The 12,230-nt window shown below is 42.5% G+C and overlaps 1 protein-coding gene across 3 annotated transcripts in view; it reads right to left on the bottom strand.

Moving 5' to 3' along the window:
- Positions 1 to 12,230, bottom strand: part of slc8a1b (solute carrier family 8 member 1b) — a 138,161-nt gene that overhangs the window by 11,896 nt on the left and 114,035 nt on the right. For all 3 annotated transcript variants that reach the window (XM_085799500.1, XM_085799498.1, XM_085799499.1), the window contains exon 7: positions 9,678 to 9,777. In XM_085799500.1, the coding sequence (XP_085655626.1) occupies positions 9,678 to 9,777 (100 nt within the window). The remainder of the gene's footprint in view (positions 1 to 9,677; positions 9,778 to 12,230) is intronic.

Genomic DNA, 12,230 nt, shown 5'->3' on the forward strand with positions numbered 1-12,230 from the left:
ACGTATCCAGACTCACACACACAAACACAAACACACTGAGGTTTTAAACTGATGTGGCTAAACAAGCTTCTGTGCAGAAAACCATGTGAGCTGCTGCAAAATGACCCTTCAATCACTTTAGATTACAGAGATAGATGGAGAGAGAGGGAGAGGGAGAGGCGTCGTGCAACTAGCCACTGGGCTTTTGCAAAAAAAAAAAACACACATCCAAGCACACACTGAGATCAACACCAAAAAAGACACACACCCTTGAGGACAGGACACTAGGCATAGGCACACAAACATTTGTGCAAGTGATACGTGCACAGACTCTAAAATCCCAAATGGAGATGGGAACATCATGCGCCCAGTGCACTGTGGGAAATATATCTCAGACACAAACACATGCACACACACACATACACACAAACAGTAAAGAAACACAGCCTGTCATTCATCCACGCAGCTTCAAACGTAGCCACAGTTGGTGCCTCTCGTTAGCGCTGTTTACATTTGAGCCTCAGCAATAAGCTGCTGTGGTTGTCAAAAATAAATAGAAAGTCACATTTTGAGGGCTTTTAACAAACCGCCCTGCATTTTTGAAGACATGTCCATAATCTTAAAAGCCTCTTCTGTCCTATACTGGTACAGTACGAAACACTCTCCCCTCTCTGTATAGTGAATCCGAGTTTTACCCATTTTCGAAAGAGCTTTCTGGTTTTTCCTTTGACCAAACAAATACTGTACCAGCGCACTTCAGACTAAAACACAGAGGTCTTTTTCGTCTTTACTATGACAGCCATGTGACGGATTATGTGTGTGTGTGTGTGTGTGTGTGTGTGTCACGCCGACATGCTCATATTTATATTCATGTTTCACTGGTCCTGTCATCCTGTCTGTCTCAGAAACACACTCACACACACAGAGTCTGGCTGTCAAACAGACGCCGGAGTCACTGGAGAGCTTCAAATACGACAGCTGACAGTTAGACGAGGCTGAATCTTCACTCAATGCACCGCTGCATTTACTAAAACCATTATTATAACTCTATCATTCAGACACCGTGCAAACAGTGTCATTTTGTCCAGAAACGCACACATCCCTCCAAGATGCTTTTGAAATTTGTTCAGTCTCTGCTCTTTTTGCAGTTGTCACGAACAGTGTGTCAGCGATGGAGTCAGCCCGTCCTCTGACAAATCAATCAGTCAGTCAGTCAACAAATCAATTAAATAATCAGTAATTTAACAAGTCAAACACTCGCTGTCATCATCATCATCTAAAGGATGGGAGTTACAGTTTGTGCACAGCAGGGGCAGACAGGTGGTGACGTGAGCTGCAGTGCGATGAAGAAGTGTATACTCTGTCTGCCGTCACATTTGGCTACAAAGAGGTTGTTGGTCTTTCTTGTGTGTGAGTTTGTGTCAAACACACAAAGGCCTGTCAAAAGTTAATGAGGTTTTGGCATATGTAGAGTTAGCAATTAGCGAGGAGAAGTAAAAAAAATCCCAACACACAACACAACACAGCACATTTCTCCTCTTTGCCTCTTTTATATTCAGGTGATGTTTATTGGCACCGTATCTAAAGTCGGCTTCACCAACTTCCTGGCTACGAGGCCTCTCCTTCTCCTCTGTGTTTCTCTTCGTGCAATGTTTCACTTGAATATACAGTACTGCCCACACACACACACTACCCCAAGGGTGTGGATTCACATACACAAACACACACAGATACACATCCATAAATAACACACTCGTACACACACACACACACACACACACACATAGAGGAGCAGGTGATGAACAGTGCAGTGTGGTCCTAGTAATTACAGGGCACTGGAGTGTGGAGTGGTTGCACATCAATCTCTTTCTCTTCCCTTCACTTTTTTCCCTCTCTCCATCCTTACAATGCCTCTTTCTCCCTCTCTCTCTCCCTCTCTCAATTTCCTTCCCATTGATTTTTCTCTCTCCATGTTGTTGTGCCTTTGTTTGCACCTGTTCTCTAAAACACACAAGAAGAATATGCTCTTTTCAAACTACGTTGTAAAATATTCTGATCATGGTAGTCGTTGTTTAACGGAACAACTCAATGTTCGTTTTCTGGTTTGGCAAAGCTGTTGTTTCCAGTTCAGTCAGTAATGATAAGGTTAAACAGCCAATGACATGACTGAGACCAGGCAGAGATTGTAGCTGTGGTTGGAAATGATAAGTAACAGTTGGTGGGAGACGGTTTGTGAACAGCTGTATGTGTAAGTTATTGTTTTCATCTCAGCAAGTCACTGAAATACGGTTTCATCTTTTTGAAATTGTATAACATTTTAGGTTATTTTATTGAACTAAGCAGAGGAAGAGGAGCGATTGGATCTTAAATGCATCTTCAAAGCGCCTTGGAGGCGTTGACCACATGTGTGATCGCCACATACAGATGTTGATAGCAGGTCTGAATTTGGCCTTATTTAACTGAACAAGGCTTAATCAGCATGCACATTCAGGTTCAACATAAAAAGTCAGCACTTGCTCCCGCACTCACTTGAAGCTCTTTTATTGTTAAGTCAACGTTTCGGTCTATATACCTTATTTAACTGAAGAGACCTGATGCAGCACCTTGTTTTACAACTTCTTTAACACGCTCCCTCTCTCTCTCTGTGGACAACTGTTAACACAGCATCATGAAAAAATAATGACATTTGACAGTCACCCTTAGGCCAGGAGCATAATTACACCTGAGGACTCTGTACTATCTGTATATTGCACTCCCAGACACTCTCGCCAGGAAAGGAAAAAAACAAAACAGCAGCCATTTTCACCATGGAGTGACGATGAATCTTTTAACTCATTGAGTGCCAACCACGTAATTTCTCGTTTTTCGTTCCCATGCGTTGAGTGCCAAAAACGAAATTTTTCGTTTTTTGCTTTTTTTTTTAAATTATGAAAATAGACACTTTAATACACATTATATGTAAATTTGGGGACTCTACGACGAGGAGAACTGAAATAGATGACGATCAAAGTCACATGACAGCTCATGATCTGGAAGTTTTTATCATAACTCAGCTTCTGCAAACGGAGTTCTGCATGCAGATGCAGCAGCTGCTCCGCTGCTGCTCCGCTCTCACCCGCGAGGCTGCAGCAGCTGGGAGCTGAACCAGGAAGCTCTCAGCCGACTGTCCCGCCCGGTCTTCATCTGGAGCAACACCGTGTCCTCCCCAAAGTCCTCCCGCGGTAAAATCTGATGGTCTCTGGACCAAAGCAGACCGGCACCACCGACCCGTACCACAGAAGGACCGTGACCACCGGCGGGACCGGTGTTCGCGAGCCGCTGTGGCCGGCAGAGCCTCACGTTCCGCGGCGAGAGGCTGTGACACGGCACGGTGCGTCTGTGTTATTGCTGTTTAGTGGCGCCCCCCCGCCCCCGATGGTGGTTTTGTGAATAGAACAACAATTGTTGTGTATATTTATCTTATACGAGCCCTTTGATCCAGAAATGCGAGTGTCTGAAGAGCGACAGGCACAAACAGAGCAGCTTTCATAAAAGACGCTCTATCTCCTTTTCTAGAAAAAAAGGAGGGATTTTGGTGAAACCCAGCCATGTTTAGCTTGACTTTTCTCAGGAACGGAGGCACGTAGAAACAAACGGTTTGTGGCCATTTGAAGGATAAAGTTAAACCTTTCAAATGAGCTACAGTATGTGTTGGTGGCAATAATATAGAATACACTATGGCTCTAAAATAAAAAGTCAAATATGGTCTAATTTGCCGGTACACTTGACTAAAACTTTGGAAAGGAGCGCGGCACTCAATGAGTTAAGTTTACGATTTTATTTTGTTTTTACTCCCAGGCTCAGCAAGCTGCAGTAAGATGGGTCAGGTCCCGACATGTGCTCCGACATAGGTCTGTGACTCTGATTTAACACAGAGAAGATCTGATCCCATCATAAGAAGTTATTCAAAGATATTATCCAAACAACATCAGCACGTTCCGATGACTCCTCCAGCATTTAGCCGTATCCTTTCTGTAAGTAAGACATGTCTTTTCCAGCGCTCACCTATCCCGATAATTGAAACAGACGCCTCATGCTCCTCGAGAATAACATGTAAATGACAATAAAGGCATTAACGATTCAACACCATGGAGCTGCTGGCTAATGTGCTACTTGACAGGCCTGTCACATACTGTACATGCACAACTGCACATTGATGAACACATAATCTCTCACTGTCTCTCTGTGTTAGATTAACTGGGGAAGAATTCTCCATCAGCCACGCAAACCAGCAGAGAAACACAGACACATGGGTTCAGTGTACACACACACACATGCACACAAAAAACACACAAAACACACAACACATCAGCACACTGACATTTCAGAGGGCTTTAATGGTTGGCTAAATGCTGGTCTTTTGCTTTGAGATGAATGTCAGGATCTCGGCAGCATTTTGTGTGCGCGTGCATGTGTGTGTGTGTGTTTGTGTGTGTTTGTGTGCGTACGTTGGTGTAAGTGCCAATCTGGTGCTATGATGCAGTGACCTGTTGGTTAAGCCTTTGGCAGATCTTTAACGTTTCTTTGGTGGCCGCCGTCTTAGCAGAAGCCAGATCTACGATCTCCTCCTAATTGCACCGATGAACTGATAAGAAACAACAGATTAATTTTTGAGGCCGAAATAATTTTTTTTTCTGGTTTCTCGGCAACTGAGATCTTGAGAAAGTGTAAATGTCTTTGGTCAAAGATGAAGGAATATCTCAGGCTGCTTTAAAGCGATTTTAATCTTGATTTCAAATCTAATACGAGATAAGAGAGAGCGAGACAGGATGAGAGAGTCAGGAAGTGTGTGTGTGTGTGTGTGTGTGTGTGTGTGAGGGAGTGGGAGATGAGATTAGATGAAGCTAGCTTATCAGTGTGTATTAAATCCACCACCGTATCACTGACAGCCGCTCTGGACTTATTCAAACCCTTGAACCAGCAGTGTGTGTTTGAGCGGATGAGCTGCTAAGTTACAGTGTGTTTCCATTTGAGCTTATTGTGTAAGAATGTGTGTGTGTGTGCGCAGCATTGCGAGGGCTCAGTTTGCAAAACAGGGAGAAAAAGTGTGTGTCGAGTGAGTCCATGTCCAGCGTTAAGAGCTCAGAGAACAGATGTCTGGGATTATTAGTTGTTTGTCTTGTTTGTAAAGAGACTAATTGCCCTTCATCATATTCTTTTCTTCCTCTTTTCCTTCTCTCTTCCCTCCTTCCAGGCAGCAATCAGAGCTTCTGGATCCAGATCAGCTCATTTTCCTGCTGTGTTGTTGCAAGATTTTATCTCTCCATCAAAATGTCTTGTCTAATGGCTGTTATGTCACAATCCATATTTTTCTCACTTTTGTGTTTTTCTCCCCTTTTTTCTGCCTTCCTGCTGTTTTCATTTCTTCAATCCTCCCTTTCTACTGTCTATGTCTTCCTTCCTGCTTCCTTCCTTCTTTCCTTCCTGCTGCCAGTCTTCCTTCCTTCCTTCCTTCCTTCCTTCCTTCCTTCCTGCTGTCAATCTTTCTTCATCTCTTTCTGCGGTTTTCTCTGTCCTCCACTCCTTCCTGCTGCTGCGGTTAATTCACTGGTTGAAATGTTTTTCTATCCTTCAGTCTCTTATCTTGACTTTATTACCTTGCACCTTCTTATTCTCTTATCTCCAACATCCATCCATCCATCCATCCATCCATCCATCCATCCTGGAGGAGCTGACTCTTGTGTGGCCTCATGTCACAGCCACGCTTCCTCATTTCCGCCACTCTGGGTTCAACACATTTGTATTCCACAGGAAGAATAATTAATCTTTGACCTGCCTTGTGTGTTTGGTAATGAAGTGGGGGAGGCAGATGGGAGGAGGGTGAGAGTGTGGGAGTAATGAAAAAAATGGAGTGGTGTAGTTAAGAGGATGGGGCCGTAGAAAACCCACTTAAACCCATTTAATACGACTTTATCTTTGCTGATTACAGTTTATTCAGCACAGATAAGACGACATAAGTCGCCGGGAGTTGAATTATCGTATTCACTGAGTAAGTCTTCGTCTGCAGTGTGACCACAATCTCTCCTTTAGACGAGCACGATTGAACACCTCAACAAGAAGCATCTCAGCAGGAGCCTCAAACAGTTTCAAGAGTCTTGTAATGTATCTTCTTTTAGCTGCATTAAAAAATACAGAGTCTTTCTCTGTGGGGGGTAAAAAAAAATCAGCTTTGTTTTCAGGAGCTGCAACAAGGTTATTTGGTGCCACACAAGTTGGCATTGTTCTCACTTCCACCAAATCAGCTGAGCCAAATAAACACTGACAAACATGCTGAGTGTGAAGGAGCGAGAGTGTGATGTAGTAAAGCCCAGACAATGAGACCTGGTGGGAATGATCGCAGGTGTAATTGAATTCAGACCGATCCCAGCTTCCTGTACAGTAGCTCCAATCAAACTCCTGTCGTAAACACGCCGTCTTCGTTGTCGACGCCCACTTATATTGTATAGTATATACTAACTGTCATAGTGTACCAGTAGTTTACGGGGAAACATCTCTCTCAGCACACACTTCTGATCCTGGCCAATCAATTCTTTCACAGCTGGATGTCCGTCTGACCAATCACCTGCCTGTTTGATCCGTAAACATCCAATCAGCCAATCCGATCCAAATCTAAGACACTTTTGAACTCCTGCAATCCAATCAGCTGCAGGTTTAAAGGCCCCCGAAAAACCAATCAGCCAAGAGTTTGATCTGGTATTGAATCTGATTTAGGCTGTCGATCGCATGTCTCTCTCTCTGTGTGTGTGTGTGTGTGTGTGTGTATGTGTGTGTATGTGTGTGGCTCCTATGATTTTGCAGGCCTAAGTGTTTTGCATCACGGTGAAACCTCGGTGTGTTCAACTGCTGTGTGAATACGATGTAATGAAGCTGTGTGTTTGTGTGTGTGTGAGGGAGAGAGTGTGTCCGACAATAAAAGCGTATTCTTCAGTGGAAACTGCACTCACTGCCTTTTTACTGTGTTTACCACAAACACACACACACACACACACACACACACACACACACGGACAAACAAACACACACACACAGCACTCTGTCAGCCTAGACAAGCTAATCCCAGATAAGAGAGTGAAGACAGGCCTTTTCATTAATGGCATCAGCTCGCCAACAAAGGCTGGCTGACAGGCTGGCTAACTAAAGCACAAACAAACACACACACACACACACACACACACACACACACACACACACACACACACACACACACACACACACAGACCCACAGGATAAAGTTATTTGAAGGCGCTGAAGTGATTGAGCAGTCTGTACACAAACAATGCTCTGACACAAACCCCCAGTTTCAAAGATGGCAACAGCAGCAAATTGGGTGATTTTTTTGGTCCAGCTGTGTTTTGTGTTGTGTGTCGTGATTATCCGAGTTATTTTCATTCACACAAATGAATGTTTTGCTCCGATTAACAGTGTTAACAGTGATTTGCTCCTCTAATAGTTTTTCTGCAGTTTTTGAATGTGTGACCTTGAATCTGTAATGTGCTCCTGTCAGGCTGAGCTGAGAGAAATAAACAAGCTAGTTAAAAAAAATAGTAATTGTTGGCAACTTCACCCATCCAACTCTGACTTGCAGTAATCATGAATCCGTCTTACACCACAACCAGCAGACAGGAGGCATGACTGAGCTACTAGAATATTACACAACTAACTTGTTTAACATTGTATAGCCTATAATAATAAAGTAATGGCTTCTTACTGCATTATTAATGATACAACTTAACCATACAACTGCTCACATTGACTATTCCAGCAAGAGGTGCTGTTTATAATGTGCAGATGTTTATATTATGTGCAGACTCAAGATACGATAAGATCACAGATCTACAGCCAGCAGCCAGTTAGCCTAGCTTAGCATAAACACTGAAACATGGGAAACAGCTATCTTGGAGCTAATATTGTTAATTTAAGTCCAACAAAAGTATAAAATGTAGTTTTACTGGACGTCATATGCTTTGTTGTTGACAGATCTGTCTGCCCCTGTTTCAATTCTTTATGCTAAGCTTTTTTGAGCTAACCATCTGATGGTCGGCTACACAAATATATTAAGAACGATCCTCTCCCCTAACTCTTAAAAATATTCTCAAGATAAAAATATGTGAGTGCATTATCTGCATTGCAAGAGCTGTATTTTTTGACAAAAGTTAAAATGTGTCACAACCAGACAACATAATAAAAGCATTGTGGTGCTAAAGAAATGCTCGAAGCCTAGAAATCAAAATACGGTGACTCATGTAGCAATATCTGTCAAAATAAAAACAAAAATGATGCTGGGTTTTATTTTTGCACATGGTTCAGCTCTACTGTTGGATGCACGGATGAAACACAACACAACAATGACGAGCTCCCATCGCTCGAAGAGTTGTTTTCTCGCTGAATTCCTCTTCAGTTTTCCACTGATGAGCTGCTGTGGAATGATCCAACCTCCAGAGGGCAAGTTACCACTAGTAACCAATCAACTGGAAATATTCTGCAGTGAAACAGAAAATAACTCTTTCTACATAGCTCTTTCCCTCTCTCCTCACATTTCTCTCTCGTCCTGTGTTTCTCTGTCACTTCCTCTTCTATATTTTATTTTATTCCAGATAGCCAAAAACAATATTCATCACAAGAGCAAAACACCCACATACATGAGCAAGCTGAATAGCATAGTATACACACAAAGCCACTTCCTCCTTAACCAGTTGCGTTCGAAGCTAAAACATAGTGTATTTGAGTGCAAATGTTTTATTTTTTGACTAATCTTGTAAATTCTTTAATTCTTTTAACTAATCTTGAAAATTCAATTGTTATTTGTATTCTATTTGTTTCTTTTGTCTTTGATTAATGTGTTGAAATTGTATGTGCTGCCATTCTTGGCCAGGTCTCTCTTGCAAAAGAGACAAACCTGGTTAAATAAAGGTTATAATAATAATAATAATAATGATGATAATGTATTTTTCTTCATGCATGTAGCCTATTCTCTTTTTCATCATTGTGCATGTTTCACATTGTCTGCACACTGTCTCTCTCTCTCTCTCTCTGTGTCAGTCTCTGCATAATATATGGACTCTCACACTCTCACACTAGTCGTCCTCATCTGTCACTCTTCAACATGCATGCTCTCTTTCTCCCTCTTCATGGGACATTAACACCATCTTGGCTCATAAAAGATCTCGACACTGACAAGACATGAGTGTTGAATATTCCCATCTTTCTCGAGCCCTGTCAAATACACATTCACACACACACACGCACAAGTACATCCCTGACTTTGTGGGAGCTTAAACACACTCAGTCGCTCCCACAATCGCTCTCCACATAATCTCCCATCTGGTCAGTGTTTGTATGGCCAAACCATCAAACCAAGCCAGTTCATTTTTCCAGTAACCATTAAAAAAAACACGCACACACACACACACACACACACACACACACACACACGACCCGATGGCACCATGAAACCAAACGGCCCACTTCATTTTTCTCAGACACAGTTTTTCTCGTTAGAAGCCAGTGACCACACAGGCATGATTTCTGGTAAATCCAGATCTATTGATAATTATGAAAGTGCAGCTGTTCAGACTTACACAACACACACACATATAGCCTACAACACTACACACACATCCATATCTTCAGACACACACACACTTGTCTGTCGGCCTTACCTGCGCTCACAGTGATGGCTTCTATGAACTGGTCTCTCCAGCTGTTGGTTCCAACCAGCAGAGCCAGGTTGGTCTTCTTTATCAGCTTGTCCACCGTGTTCTGCCAGAGGACAGATGGACATGGTCAGTAATGGTTAGAGACACACCACACACCACAGGATTCATCAAGATGCCATGTTACATCATAAAATCCATTCATTTGTGAGACTGAGCCATTTGCTATTTGCTTGGCATGTGATTCCTGCTGGATTGCTTTCATGGCATGAAAAACAGGAAACTGGCACTGTCCTTTCAGAATAAATGCATTGTTTTAAAACCTTCAGGAGAGATGTGAAACTAAGAACTGTTATTGTGGTTGTGTTGGAGTTCATGCGATAATGATACATTGATATTTAAGAAAACAGGAGCCCTCATGATTTGTTTGCACTCAATATTCAAACCCATGACACCATGTTATTACAGCTGCAGCATTTTATATGCATTTCCCATGATTCAACCTGGCTGTTTATTTAGAAACTCAATGATGAACTGAAAATCACATCATTACAACATGCAAAATTTAACGTCATTTAACACCTCATGTAGGATTTCCACTGGACTGTGCAGTTAAAAGTTCACAAAATATATGCAACACAATTTCATCTCATCTTCATGTCCTCCCCTCTCTCTTCCTGTACTCTCTCCATCACCCCTCCATTTTTTCCCCCTCATTTGTTTCCTTCCTCATCTCCTTCATTCCTAGGATTTATACACCTTTGTTCTTTTCCTCACAAGAAATACCCTATGACAGATTGAGATAACACTTCAACACTAAGGCTCTCTCTCTCTCTCTCTCTCTCTCTCTCTCTCTCTCTCTCTCACACACACACACACACGCACACACATACACATCACGTTCTAATTAGTGGAGCGGTGGGGATTGCTCTCTCCTTTTCTCTCCACTTCAGAGGGAAACTGGGATGCTAATTGTGTTGAATGGAGCTTAGGGGTGTAAATAGGGCCTCGCTGCCTCTGCGGACACACACACATACACACATACATACACACATACACAACCAGCTTTACTCTGCCTATTGTATGTGGTATAGTTTATTTAACCATTTTGTATTACTGTCTTTCTCATTCTGTGCTGTGCTGTTATTTTTTTTACCTCCTTTGCCGTCCTCTCTATTTCCTGCCTCAGATCATGACACTCAGATGGACCGGTGTGGGAAAATCCAAATGTATTCGCTGAATAGTAATAGCAGCAATTTGAGGTGGGGGGAGGGACGGGACTCTTGCATAGTTGTCAAAAACGTCTTTTCACAGTTGTTTTCTCTCTTCGTGCAGCTCGCGCTCTGCTCATCACCGCGCCACAGCCTCAGCGAAGGAGACAGGGAGGTAGTGATCAACTTGTGATTCACTCCTCACTCTTTACACCTCTCTCTTCTGGACTGAAGGTGTATTTAGAGCAAAGGTGAAATGAATTTTTGAAGCAGCACACTTGCATATAAAGTCAAGGTGGGGGGGGTAATGTGATTGATGTGAATTCGGCCCCTCGGGCGCCATGAACTGAGGTGAAGGCGTGACCGTGCGAGTGGAAAATGTGTGAAAAATTGGCTTTTTCGCCGAGACTTTACAAGTCAACTTCAAAAAGAGTAAACCCAGCGGAGGGAGAGGAGAGAAACTGGAGGTTCACCTGAGACAGAACAGAGACTCGGTTGTCACGAAAACACTCTACACACACACACACACGGTCAGTCTGTATGTTGCTAATTAGCCACAGTTACTGTCTCTGCAGTCGCAGCTTGGGCTGTTCAGGGCCAAGAAACTGGGACTGTGAGAACCGGCCGTCAAATTAGAGAGAACAATCTGTGGAAAAAAGAGGAGTTTTGTGTTCGGCCACTGAAAACACGCACACACCTGTATAGAAAACTCCACACACACATCTGAGGATTATGCTGTTTGCTGTGTATGGATCGTTTCATTGTGTCATAATTGGTCGCCATTGGCAATCATCTATTACACCACCTGTGATCACTGAGGTGCCACATAATGATGGGAGCCTTATCTCAAAGGCTTCATACTAAAGAACTGATAAACTTCCTTTCATGCACTGAATTTCTATTTGTCTATCTTTTGTTTGTCATATCGACTTTATTGAGATTTCGTTCGTAACTTTTGTTAAGAGGTTTTATTGTTTGAATCAAATTCAATCAATCAATCAATCAATCAATTTGTTTATTTCGGGCATGTCAATTTAAATCATCATCATCACACTTCATCTTCGTTCAAACACATGGCCGAAATTAACTTTAAAAAGAAACTTTTATCTTCTGTTAATGTTACTTCCCTCTCCCTTTCAGTCTGTTATGTCAGACACTCACACTATTGTACTCCACTATCTGCCAATGGGTAATGGTAGTGCTTATAGGATAGCACACACACACACATACACACACATGCACAAACACACTTTAATGTGCAAAACTACTTGACAAAGTATAGCATCCTGTCAAGTGGTGAGCTATTACTGGGTGTTATTAACTGTCTGTCTAGAGTGAGCGTGTAGGT

The sequence above is a fragment of the Trachurus japonicus genome, chromosome 15 (genome assembly GCF_045865225.1).
Source record: "Trachurus japonicus isolate A0001 chromosome 15, Traja_1.0".
NCBI lineage: Eukaryota > Metazoa > Chordata > Actinopteri > Carangiformes > Carangidae > Trachurus > Trachurus japonicus.